The sequence below is a fragment of the Rhinopithecus roxellana genome, chromosome 2 (assembly GCF_007565055.1).
Source record: "Rhinopithecus roxellana isolate Shanxi Qingling chromosome 2, ASM756505v1, whole genome shotgun sequence".
In the NCBI taxonomy this organism is placed as follows: domain Eukaryota; kingdom Metazoa; phylum Chordata; class Mammalia; order Primates; family Cercopithecidae; genus Rhinopithecus; species Rhinopithecus roxellana.
In genome coordinates, this window is record NC_044550.1 from 47,977,342 (window position 1) to 47,989,574 (window position 12,233).

The 12,233-nt window shown below is 37.3% G+C and overlaps 1 protein-coding gene and 1 pseudogene across 5 annotated transcripts in view; one reads left to right on the forward strand and one right to left on the reverse strand.

Annotated features, from left to right (window-relative positions):
* KLHL8 (kelch like family member 8) overlaps positions 1-11,881 on the forward strand; it is a 59,512-nt gene extending 47,631 nt beyond the window's left edge. For all 5 annotated transcript variants that reach the window (XM_010383131.2, XM_030920107.1, XM_030920113.1 and 2 more), the window contains 4 exons: positions 1,485-1,653; positions 1,860-2,019; positions 7,897-8,098; positions 8,342-11,881. In XM_010383131.2, coding sequence (XP_010381433.1) covers positions 1,485-1,653; positions 1,860-2,019; positions 7,897-8,098; positions 8,342-8,465 — 655 coding nt within the window. In that variant the 3' untranslated portion in view covers positions 8,466-11,881. The remainder of the gene's footprint in view (positions 1-1,484; positions 1,654-1,859; positions 2,020-7,896; positions 8,099-8,341) is intronic.
* On the reverse strand, positions 4,149-5,755 carry LOC104677969 (annotated as a pseudogene).
* Positions 11,882-12,233: the final 352 nt, after the last annotated feature.

Here is a 12,233-nt window from a genome sequence, read left to right on the forward strand (position 1 = left end):
GATTAAGCCCACCAAGGTCACCTCCGTTTTGCCATATAATGTAGCATAATCATGAGAGTAACACCAGGGGCTGAAGGTCATGGGGGATGGGGAGTATTTTAAAATTCTGCCTATCACAGGGAGGTGGGCAGTGAGTTTCATTTCAGATTAAAGTTAAAGTTGAAGAACCAGCAAGACAGATTTGAGGTAGAAATTGGGTATATGTCTGAAAATATATATCTGAATTATCACAAATCTGTGGAAAGAATGGGATTGCTTAGGGAGAGAAAGTATAGAGTGACCCTTAGGGAACTTTATAATTTAATGATGGAGTAAAGAAGGCACTGATAAAGGAAGCTGAAAAGCACTAGCCAGAGTAGAAGTGGACTAAAATGTGTGTTGTTATGAAAATGAAGAGAGTTTTGAGGAGTAGGAAGTAAACCAATAATGTTGTCTGCTTTTGTTGTTTGAGGGGAGGGACAATTATTAGGCATACTTACTTTATTTCCCTGACCTAACATCCTTACACTCTAGAGAACACATGTGCTTGTTCTGACACAGCTGAACATTTTTATAAGCACAGTATTTGGTAACTCATAGCTTTATACCCAAGAGAAAAGAGGTTGAGGAGACTGAAAGTGAATGATAACATTATCCTTAATAATTCTTTTGTTGGATACTCTCTGGTAAATTTAGAGTTAGAATCTCAGTGAAGCAGCTGCTTTCTCAGTAATAATAAAAGCTAATACTTCATAGCACTAAATGTGGGCCAGACATTGTTCTTAGTGCTTTACCTGTATTGACTCATTAATATCAGCTGTGTCTCAGATGAGACACAAGGTAGTAGAGGTTTATAAATTATCCAAGCTAGTGACAAAATAATAGTTTGATAATAGTTCAACTTTTGATTGGTGCAGTGTGTTTTTTAAGAAATTGAGTTTTTTTCTGATCACTGTTAAATAAGTCAGCTTTTAACATGGGCTAAGTCTCTTACTTTCAAAGAGAAGTAAATACCCTTCAGAAATAAAGGAATGTGACATAAAACCTGTAATATAAAATTTAATATTCTTTTGTGTGATATAATGAAGTCCTGCAACAAAATGAGCTCTGTAATTGCATGGATTTGTAAGTGAGATTGGCTTCTGACCTCCACTGCAAAACTTCTCTGTCAACTCATTAACCTCTCAATTATGCAACTGTGTGTGCACTAACTGAGTATTTTGGACTCTTTTATACTATTTTGTTGGGTTATATTTTATTGTTTTGAGTTTAAGCCTGTGTAGGTTATGCACTGTACAACTTTGGGGGCAGTATTCACATAGAGTTGCAGTTTGGCAATTCTGTAGCCATCTAGTCAAAAGCTTTGATAAATCTAAAGGTAATGGAAACAAACTATACTGTTTGAAGGTTAACATGATAAATGATTTGCATTAGCACAATATTTTATATGACTTTTTTCCTGGAAACAAATCCATTTGCTAAAGTATGTTTTATTGTCTTTGCAGGCGAGGAATTGCCTTGGCTTCCTTAGGAGGCCCAATTTATGCAATTGGAGGGTTAGATGACAATACTTGCTTCAATGATGTGGAGAGATATGACATAGAATCTGATCAGTGGAGTACAGTGGCACCAATGAATACTCCCCGTGGAGGAGTTGGCTCTGTTGCTCTAGTAGTAAGTTATATGGCAACTTGCCATTGTTACGTTGCATCACATTCATAACCAAAATAAGGAAAGGTCCAATATGTCGTCACCAGTATGAAGATATTATATACCATATTATTTCATGAGATACTGCCTTGTACATTCTAATTTACCATTAGAACAATATATAAGTAAATTCAAAATCTAATGTGTTTTGTTTGACTCTCTTCGTTTAGAATCATGTTTATGCAGTAGGTGGCAATGATGGAATGGCTTCTTTATCTAGTGTGGAGAGATACGATCCACATCTGGATAAGTGGATAGAAGTTAAAGAAATGGGTCAGCGAAGAGCAGGCAATGGAGTTAGCAAGCTTCATGGTTGCTTATACGTAGTTGGTGAGTAAATGGGTATTTTTCTAATATATCAGTATATACAATGACAAGTGTCATATAACAGAGTAACAAAAATTACATTGCATTTAGCCTTAAGTAGAATCAGTGCTGAAATGTGCTTTTGAATTCTTTCTTAAAAATTTTGTTTATAATTAACAGAGAAGAATTGTACGTGTTCAGTCTGATGCTTTTGAATTCTTTTCTTTTTTTTCTTTTTTAGAGGGAGACAGTGTCTTTCTGTTGCCCAGGCTGAAGTGCAGTGGCACAATCGTAGCTCACTGCAGCCTTGAACTCCTGGGCTCACATGATCCTCCTGCCACAGCCTCCAAGTAGCTAGGACTACAGGCCCATGCTATCACACCCAGCCAGTTTTTTTCTATTTTTTGTAGAGATGGGTCCTTGCTGTGTTGCCCAGGCTAGTCATGAACAACTGGCCTTAAGTGATCCTCCTGCCTTGACCTCCCAGAGTGCTGGGTACAGGCATGGGCCACCATGCCTAGCTGAATTGTTAAGGTCACATTCATAATTTGTGTTTAAATCTTCATCTTTCATGTTTAAAACATGTACAACCTTATTTTTCTAAGAGTAACAAAGTTATTTAAAGAAGGAGATTACATTTAAATAAGTTATATGTTTTTAAATGGAAGGACACAGATAGAATGTGCTTTGCTACAATAAATTTTAAAAGGTCTAAGATTTGTTTTTCTCAGCCTCATTTCAAGGGAAATTATGTTGAATACTTCAAGTAAGCCAGTAGGTATTTATTTATTTATTTTTGAGATGGAGTTTTGCTCTGTCACCCAGACTGGAGTGCAGTGGTGTGATCTCAGCTCACTGCAACCTCTGCCTCCCATGTTCAAGTGATTCTCCTGCCTCAGCCTTCTGAGTAGCTGGGATTACAAGTGTGTGCCACCACGCCTAGCTGAATTTTGTATTTTTAGTTAAGACAGGGTTTCATCATGTTTGCCAAGCTGATCTCGAACTCCTGACCTCAAGTGATCTGCCTGCCTTGGCCTCCCAAAATGCTGGGATTACAGGCATGAGCCACCGCACCCGGCCTAGGTATTTAATATAAATAAAGGTCATGTCAATGTTTATATTGCTTTTTTTTTTTTTTTTACTTTAACAAGCTTTTATTACCAAACCCCATGCAGGGTTAACGCTTTAAACCACCTAACAGCAAAAAAAAAAAAAAAAAAAAAAAAAAAAAAAAAAAAAAAAAAAAAATGGCATTGCTAACAAGATCAAGGATGAAGGTACAGACCCAATAAAGATTGTGTCTTGAAAAAGAAGGAGATACATATGTGTATATATTGTAAACTAAAACTCTCCAGTGTTACAGAAAAAAATATTATAAAGTGATTTCAGTCCATAAAAAACAGCATGTAGCAAGTTTGTGCTATCTTAAAAACCCCAACTCAGGATAACCCTAGGAGAAAATCACCTCCCCCCTTTAAAGAAAATTCTCTTTTCTATTCTTTCTTGTCTAAATTTCACTGCTTATTCCACGAAATGCCCAAAGAATAACAAGACTCAGCTCACATCCCTCGGCCCTTGTCTGTTAAGACCAACACTAAGGGCTCTTCCTTAGGAGTCTTCACCTCTGCTACCATCAGAGAATTGAGCCCTAATTTCAGGGCCAGTTTTCTAGAAACCTGCAAAACCTTCATACTTCCTTCAAGGAAGGACCTGAAGGCCCCTTGAAAGATCAAGGGGGCAGTGTACTTGGCACAGATTGGAATGCCTGCCAGGCTGGGAAAAGGGGGCCTTTCTATGCAAAAATACCCCCTAAAACACCTTGTAGTTGAAAGTCTAACCAGGTGAAACCAAGTACCAGCAGGCACCAAAGTATGGTTCTACCTAAAAGGTATACGTCTTCCCTGCTTTAACCATAAAGGTCGGGGGGTAGCGGGGTAAGGAGAGCCAAGTGAGCATTTGACCTCATCTGTCTTCTGAGAAGTCAGCATATTTTAGGCTGAAGCCATGTTGTAGAGACATTTGGCCAAAGGATAGGCTTTGCTATGTGTGGCTACATAAAGCTGCCATTTCTGGGCAACTTGGTTCATGGCTGCTTTATGGAAGCTTTACCGCTTGCGCAGAGTATTTAAGAATTAATAGGAAAATTTTCAGTTTGATTTTGTAAGTGACAAATACTTTACCAACAGCTTCTCAATAACCACCAGTGGAGACAGGCTGCCCCTCAGCTCAGGATCATGGCTCTTTCCAGTCAGTGGGCTTCTTGCTAGACTTCTGCAGGAGCTCATTGGTCTTAGAAAGTTATCTACATCCAAAGAACCCTTTGTACACAGGGAGGAATGAGCCATCTGCAGCACATGGTGCTGCTTCCTGTGCATGGCACTGTCCTTCTTAGCATAAGAGCCCCAGAGCAGAAAGACAAGGCCATTCCAATTCTGATTTAGCCAGGACACAGCCGCATTGGTAAGTTGCTCCCAGCCTCCTCTTTCCTTATGAAAATTGGCTCGATGGGGCAGAACAGTGAGGACAGCCTGGAGTAGGAGAACACCTTATTTGGCCCACCCAGATAAATCTCCATGACCTGGATGAATAAAACCATCCATATCTGTAGACGGCTCTTTATAAATGTTTTCCAAACTGGGCAGAGGTGGAACAGGTCTATGAACACTAAAGCAGCCCATGAACTTGATTCTGTCTCTGATATGGATCCTGTCCCGGGATGACAACCTTCACATCTCTTATGTCACACATCTAGATCCAAGTGAAGACTTAGTGTGGGGATGGGTAAACAGTGTAATGTTTCCTTTCTTCTGCAGCAAACCTATTACCTTGGTAAAAAAGTTTCCCAAACTCCGTGGAGATGCTTCTTCCAACTCTCACCAAAGCCCATGGACACATTACAGGCCATGAGTCTGAGTAGGGCCGCAGCCTCGTTGCTCTGGATACTGACCGACTGCCCAGTGGCAAGAAGGGCAGCGTCTTGGGCTTGTCCTGTCTGGCTGGGGCCTTCTTGGCGGGACCGGCCCCCGCATCCTCACTCTCCTCCTGCTGGTCCCCAGGTCATCCATCTCAGGGCTGCAGGCACATTGCTTCCTGGCGGGCCTGCGGGAGCGAATGTGCACCACCTGGGGACTGCAAGACTTGCCCTGGCTGTAGTGTTCAGTAATTGGTCTATATTGCTTTTTGACTTACTGAATTGCAGAGTTGGGAGGAACATTAGATCAGTGCTTTCTCAGATCATAATGTGCATATGAATAATCTGGAGATCTTGTTATATTGCAAAGGAGGGGCCTAGTTTCTGTGTTTTAAACAGTTCTCAAGTTATAGTGATACAGTTTCAGGTTCACACAACATACTTCCAGTAGCAAAGCTTTAAATGATTATGAAACGGGAATAATGCCTATCTTTCAGAATCACTTTAAGAATTAGAGATAATACACGTTAAGCATCTCAAAGTGGGTCTGGCACTTTGTAGTTCCCCAGTACATGATTAGCTATATTGTGATTAGTAATACCTTCCTTTATAGAGGAGGAAATGAATTCAGAGAGATTGTCACTAGCAAAGGTCATATTCATATATGTTGATGTAAATTGTTTGTGTTACTTAACATATTTCTTAGAATGCTGTATTTAACATATTTCTTATAAGAGAATGCATATAAATATCTATAAGTAGCAGAAGTAATGCTGAATCTTTCAGTGCTCTTGTGTATTAAGGAAGAAGGGAAATAACATAATTTACCTCTACATCTTGCCTGATCATCACAACTGTAAGGTAGTCAAGAGACTCAGGGAGAATGAATAATTTACTCACGGTCACATGCATAAATAAGTGGCAAAGCTGGAATTTGAACTTGGGTCTGTGAATCCAAAGTTCTTAGGTTATATCATTGCTACCTCTCACAGCTCCCTGTCCTACCACAGGTGTTGACATATATTATATGTCGACAGGAATAACATTGTTGCTGTTACTTTTTTAATCTTTTGGACCTTTATAATTAGAACAGACATGGTAAAAATAAGAATGATTCAGGTTGAACATTAAAAAAATCTTGGTCATTCAAGTTCTACTTAAAACAGGTACAACTGATCTGAATAAGAAAAATTTGAAGGTGTGGGCATGTCTAACATCCTAATTGCATTTTACTTTTTCTATCCCTGGTTTGAATTCTTCATTATAATATATTTTTATGCATTATTTGGGGAAATGATAGGGAACTAGTGAAAAAGAAGACTATGGAAAAAGACTATATAAAATATAACTATCAAAAACTTGGCCAGGTGTAGGGATTACCCGGGTAATCCCAGCACTTTGGGAGGCGGAGGCAGGAGGATTGTTTGAGGGCAGGTGTTTAAAACCAGACTGGACAACATAGTGAGACCTCATCTCTATTTTAAAAAAATTTTAAAAAATTAGCCAGGAGTGGTGGCATGTGCATATAGTTCCAGCTACTTGGGAGGCTGAGGTGGGAGGATCGCTTGAGCCCAGGAGGTTGACAGTGCAGTGAGCTGTGATTGTGTTACTGCACTCCAGTCTGGGCAACAGAGTGAGACCCTGTCTCAAAACAAAACAAAAAACAAATTAAAAAAACCCCTTAATCTTCTGCATTAGCATGAGCAATAATTAAAGCCAAACCCTTTATTATAATGAAAAAATGTTTTATGTAATGGTTGTAATGGCAGTGACACTATACATTTGTCAGAATTCATGGAAAGAATGCAGATAAAATTGGTGAATTTCATTTTAATTGATTTAATAAAATTAAACCCATTAGAGAAGTTGACTTGAATTTTTTTTTGTGACCTTGTTTTGTTTTTTTGTTTTTTTTTTTTGAGACGGAGTCTCGCTGTGTCGCCCAGGCTGGAGTGCAGTGGCGTGATCTCAGCTCACTGAAAGCTCCACCTCCTGGGTTCACACCATTCTCCTGCCTCAGCCTCCCGAGTAGCTGGGACAACAGGTGTCCACCACCACTCCCGGCTCATTTTTTGTATGTTTAGTAGAGATGGGATTTCACCGTTTTATTTAGCCAGGATGGTCTCCATCTTCTGAGCTCGTGATCTGCCCGCCTCGGCCTCCCAAAGTGCTGGGGTTACAGGGGTGAGCCACCGTGCCCGGCCTCTGACTTTGTTTTTAAATAGATTGATCATAATATCAACACTTTCTATTCTCAGTAAATTAGGCTGTCACCAAAGAAAGCCATTATATTCATTTAAACTTGGAGCCTAAAAAGAGACACACTTGTTTTTAAAGGAAGGAGCACTATTGAAATAACTGTGTCTGTAACCTCAGGAATAGATTAAGTACATTGTTAGAATGAGCTATAGAAAGGACTGCTATCTTCTAGAATATGTAGCAGGAAAATGTTGTTTTGGCAAAAATTGCTGAGAATTCAGTCATAGTCCATCTCTGTAATTATGATGGCGATTATAGTATTAAGGGAAACAATTGGAAAACTTTAACTTTTATCTGGATGAATCACATGATTCAGTTTATTCCTTTCTTATGCCTTCTGTTAAAGATATAATACACAGAGAAGGAATCTCAGTACTGTCTTGCTTGTCTCTAGACGGCTAAGGACAAATTTATGTATGTTTGTGTTTTTTTTTTTTTTTTTCTTTTTCTCTAAATTATCTGCCTAGATACAGGGACTCCAGTTTTTTCCTACTTATAAGATCTTTAATCCTAGTGTTGAGGAAAATGTCACTTATCTTACATTGAATTGTAGACAATGTCTAATAGTAGTTGTTGGTGGTAGACGGGTATTGGATGAAATTTTTAAAAAATTTTCTCTAAACCATTCTAAAATGATTTTAAAAGATTGGGTTGTAAAGCCCATTGAATTGAAATTTAATAGTTAATTTCTAAGAAATGTAATGCTGTTTTTAAAATATTTCTTTACATAGGTGGTTTTGATGATAATTCTCCTCTGAGTTCAGTTGAGCGGTATGATCCCCGAAGCAACAAGTGGGATTATGTGGCAGCACTTACTACCCCCAGAGGTGGAGTGGGAATCGCAACAGTGATGGGCAAAATCTTTGCAGTTGGTGGTCATAATGGCAATGCATACTTAAATACAGTAGAAGCATTCGATCCAGTGCTGAATAGGTAATTTACATGTTGTGTCTGTGCTTTATAGTATCTTCTGGTATAATAGTAGATTACTCCAGAGTGTTAGAATGTTGCTAGTCGTAGTTAATACTAAGCTTTGGGGTATCTTATCTCCCACTGGAAGCTTGCTGTCCTTCAAAACCAGTCCCACATAGGGAATTTTTGTCTTTGGTTAGTATTTTGAGTAAAGTAAATTATGCTTTGTTTTAAGATAACATTTTATCTTCTCTGTTTTTTCAGGTGGGAGCTTGTTGGATCTGTGTCTCACTGCAGAGCTGGAGCAGGCGTAGCTGTGTGTTCCTGTTTAACTAGCCAAATTCGAGATGTAGGTCATGGATCCAATAATGTGGTTGACTGTATGTGATTTGAGTTCTGGCCACCAACAATTTAGTCATATCTGATAGGTACGAAAGAAAACCAAGATTTTGATATGACCACCTTTCAACACTTTTTACTACAACTAGAGTCTTATGTAAACGTTAACTGATGTATTGTGACAAAGTACAACTTTTGGAATGATACCTGAAGAATTATTAGTAATAGAATTAAATTTGATATTTCCTGCTTTTGCAAATTATGGAGTAAAGAAAGAAGACAGTCGAACTTAAAACCATACCTACCCTGAAAAATGCTTAAAGTAGTGCCAAAAATCTTGAAATCTCTCTCTCTCTCTCTCTCTCTCTTTATTTGGATGAATCAAAATGTAATTTGTTGAGTTTTGCCCTTTCTTTTGCCTAAAGATGTTAACTTCAGGCAGTGGATTTTTCCTAGAGGAGAGATTAGTACCTATTCATTAACATGAGGATACATAAAAGACTTGCCCCTTTTGAAGATGATTTCTACTTGGTGCTGATGAATTTATGTCTTGCTTTTTTTTTCTAGTTGGTGATTTTTCAATTTCTTTTGTATTTACAGAAGTAGAAAAAATGTTCTGTCTTTTTGAGTGCCACTTGGCTGCATTTTCAGAAGCTTATAGGCTATAAGAAGCCTTTAATTTCAGTTTGAATTGCTAGGACACCAAAAGACCTAGCCGGGCTAACGCCATCCAAATGATTTTACAGTTTTATTTTTTCATCTTTTGCAAGAAGTATTTGTTACATAATCAAAAGGTGAACCAGAGGAAATAGTGAACAAGGTTTTAGATCTGATATTAGTCTGGCGCCCAGTTGAGAGACCTTGAGAAAGAATGATGCAGATTACATGACTCGAATGTGGGCAGTCTGAAAATATCTTTAACTCTCTTCTTTGATCATTTGATTTTGGATCCAAGATTTATCAACTCTCTATTTTGCTATTTGCCACCATCCTGGTTTTTCTGACTGTACAGAATCTGCATTTATTTATTATCAGAAATGAATGCATTTTTACAAAAACCCTTTTGTAGACTGTAGTTTATTGACTAGTTCAAGCCTATCATGAGCCAATTAAAAATATCGTTGGTAAAAACAGAGATTGAATTACTGTTTTTATCATATTTAAATCCCTCTGGTGTATTTATTGAAATTTAATTAAAAATATTTCTACATATTGATTTGAAGCCAGGATATTGGTGGACCTACAGATTTAACAGCTCTTCAAAGTTTTAACTAGCATTGTAAAATGGCCTATTCATTATATGTATTTTTTTTGTAAATATTTATCAAGAACATGAAAATATTTTATTTTGTATTTGCAGTGCAATTTGGCACCTCTTTTCCAGGTCTTCCTAAGTTTTTGTTAGTTGTGTCTTTGAATTTGTTGTAATTTACCGCTCGTCAGTTATCTGGTTCATAAGGAAGTGGGGGCAGTGAAAAACACTTCCTTTATCCATCCAGCCCTAAAGTTCATTGACTGATAGCTCATGTATCTTATTAAATGGGATTCTGGACTTGTACAGTAGTGTGGAAAGCCACATCACAAAAGCCAGTGCCTATTGAGTATATCAAACCAAAAAAAGAAAAAAAAAGTTTTAAGAGGGGTCAGGCTGGCAGATAAAATCTCTTATGAAGCAGATTTAAATCCAATAAGCTATTTTTTTCTACTGTCACCTATAGGCAAGTTCATAAGGCATTGCTGGATCTGAACCAGTGTTCTCTTGTGTCAGTACAACCATATTTCAGTCAGTCCGGAGACAATTAACCCTGTAGCACTTAGTAGACTGTGACAACTGCCTGGATGTGGAGAATAAGTGTCAAAACCTGGCTTCAATGTCGATTTATCATGTCTCATGGAGTTCTTATATTACAGTGCTTGTTTAGCTGTGGTTACTAATATGTTTGTTATATTTATTTTTGGGAAGAGGATCTTGTTATTGTTTCCTGAGATTATTTAAAATGTTTTTGCTTTGATATATTTCTGTCTTTGTTATATGTAAGGAGTTATAAGGGTTATTATATTTTCATTTCTGGTTTTTACTATACAGTGGTTATCTAACATACTAAGTTGGAACCCTACCTACCCATAAAATATGAAATACTCATAAGACAAGTAAAGTGTATGGGCAATCAGAAGCATAGCCTTGAAGGACCTGACAGCAGTATGAAAAGATAAATAGGCCAGGCATGGTAACTCACACCTGTAATCCCAGCACTTTGGGAGGCTGAGGTGGGTGGACCACCTGAGGTCAGGAGTTCAAGACCAGCCTGACCAACATGGTGAAACCCTGTCTCTACTAAAAATACAAAAATTAGCCAGGCGTGGTGGCGCATACCTGTAATCCCAGATACTCAGGAGGCTGAGGCAGGAGAATTGCTTGAACCCAGGAGGTGGAGGTTGCAATGAACCGAGGTTGCGCCAGTGCACTCCAGCGGGGAAACAACAGTGAAGCTCCATCTCAAAAAAAAAAAAAGAAAAAAAGATAAATATTATCAATATGTGCACAGTTCTCTTTATCAGACAAAAGCATTTATTGAGACATGAAATGAGAATCGGGCTTAAGGAATCATGCAGCTGAAAGCTGATTATAGTCATAGAAATGAAGAGATGAAATATTCAAATATTCATTCAAAGAAGATGGCTACTTTATTGTGAGACTTACCACTTTAACCTCATATGTTAACAGCACCTACCAAAAAATGATATGAAATAGAGCTAAAATACTGAAATTGTAAATGGTCAAAAGAAATCATGAAAATTTGTATATTATTTCTTCAATAAATATTTCTAGGTGCTTTGTGATTCTTTCATTTAGTCGTTAAAGCCATTGCGTTACTATATTGCACTGCCACTTTAAAAACAAGTTACTTGACATTGTTTTTGATGGATTTCACTATATTCTTATGTAATTAATTGATTATTTCTAAAATATTTGAATAAACTTTATACTCCCTCTAAGGAGTATTTTATTCATTCTTTTAATTCCCCAATGAACTTTGAACTTACAGTGCTGTTGAATGCCTTGGTAAGGACTTGTTGAAATTGCATAAACTATTCTTGTAAATGGTAAACTTGAGAATTTTCTTTGCTTCTTTTTTCTCTATGTCTTAAAGAATGCCTTTAGAATCTAATTCATGTTGTATCAGTTAAGAATGTTTCTGTGGTTTCTCATATCAGATGTGTAAAGAAATTATTATTGGGGTGCTGTTGGCTATGTCTCTTTCCCCTTCATGTAAAATTCCAAGTGTCAGTAAAACTTCTCTATAATATTTTCTTAAAACCGTTTATAAATTTGTGTTATAATACTAGAGCAAATCAGTGTAATAAATGGTCATATATATCACCAATTATTGATATCAAAAAGTTGGGGTCACATCAGTGCTATTTATTTAATTAAAATATATTGCATATTTCTATTAGCACAAACTTATTTCTCTAAGGTCTGTGTAACTGCTTCTCATCATTATTTGATTGCTGTTGTGGGATCCTGTCAAAACTGTGTAATTGTTTATTCTCCACTCCTCAAATACAAAATTCAGTAGGTTGGCTGTATTTTTCTCCTTACATGAAGGATCTTTATGTTTAACTGAAAATTTTAGAAAGCTTTTCGTTTTCCCTTACAAAAATTAAAGGTTGAAGGTAACCGATGTAAATAGTTTCACTGATCTTAAGTAGCTGTCTCTTCAGTAATTTCAGACTTGTACTATATAGAAATGAGACTACGCATTAGAATGACTATTGTCCTTCCAAGTAGAAACCTCGCAAAGTTGTAGCTTCT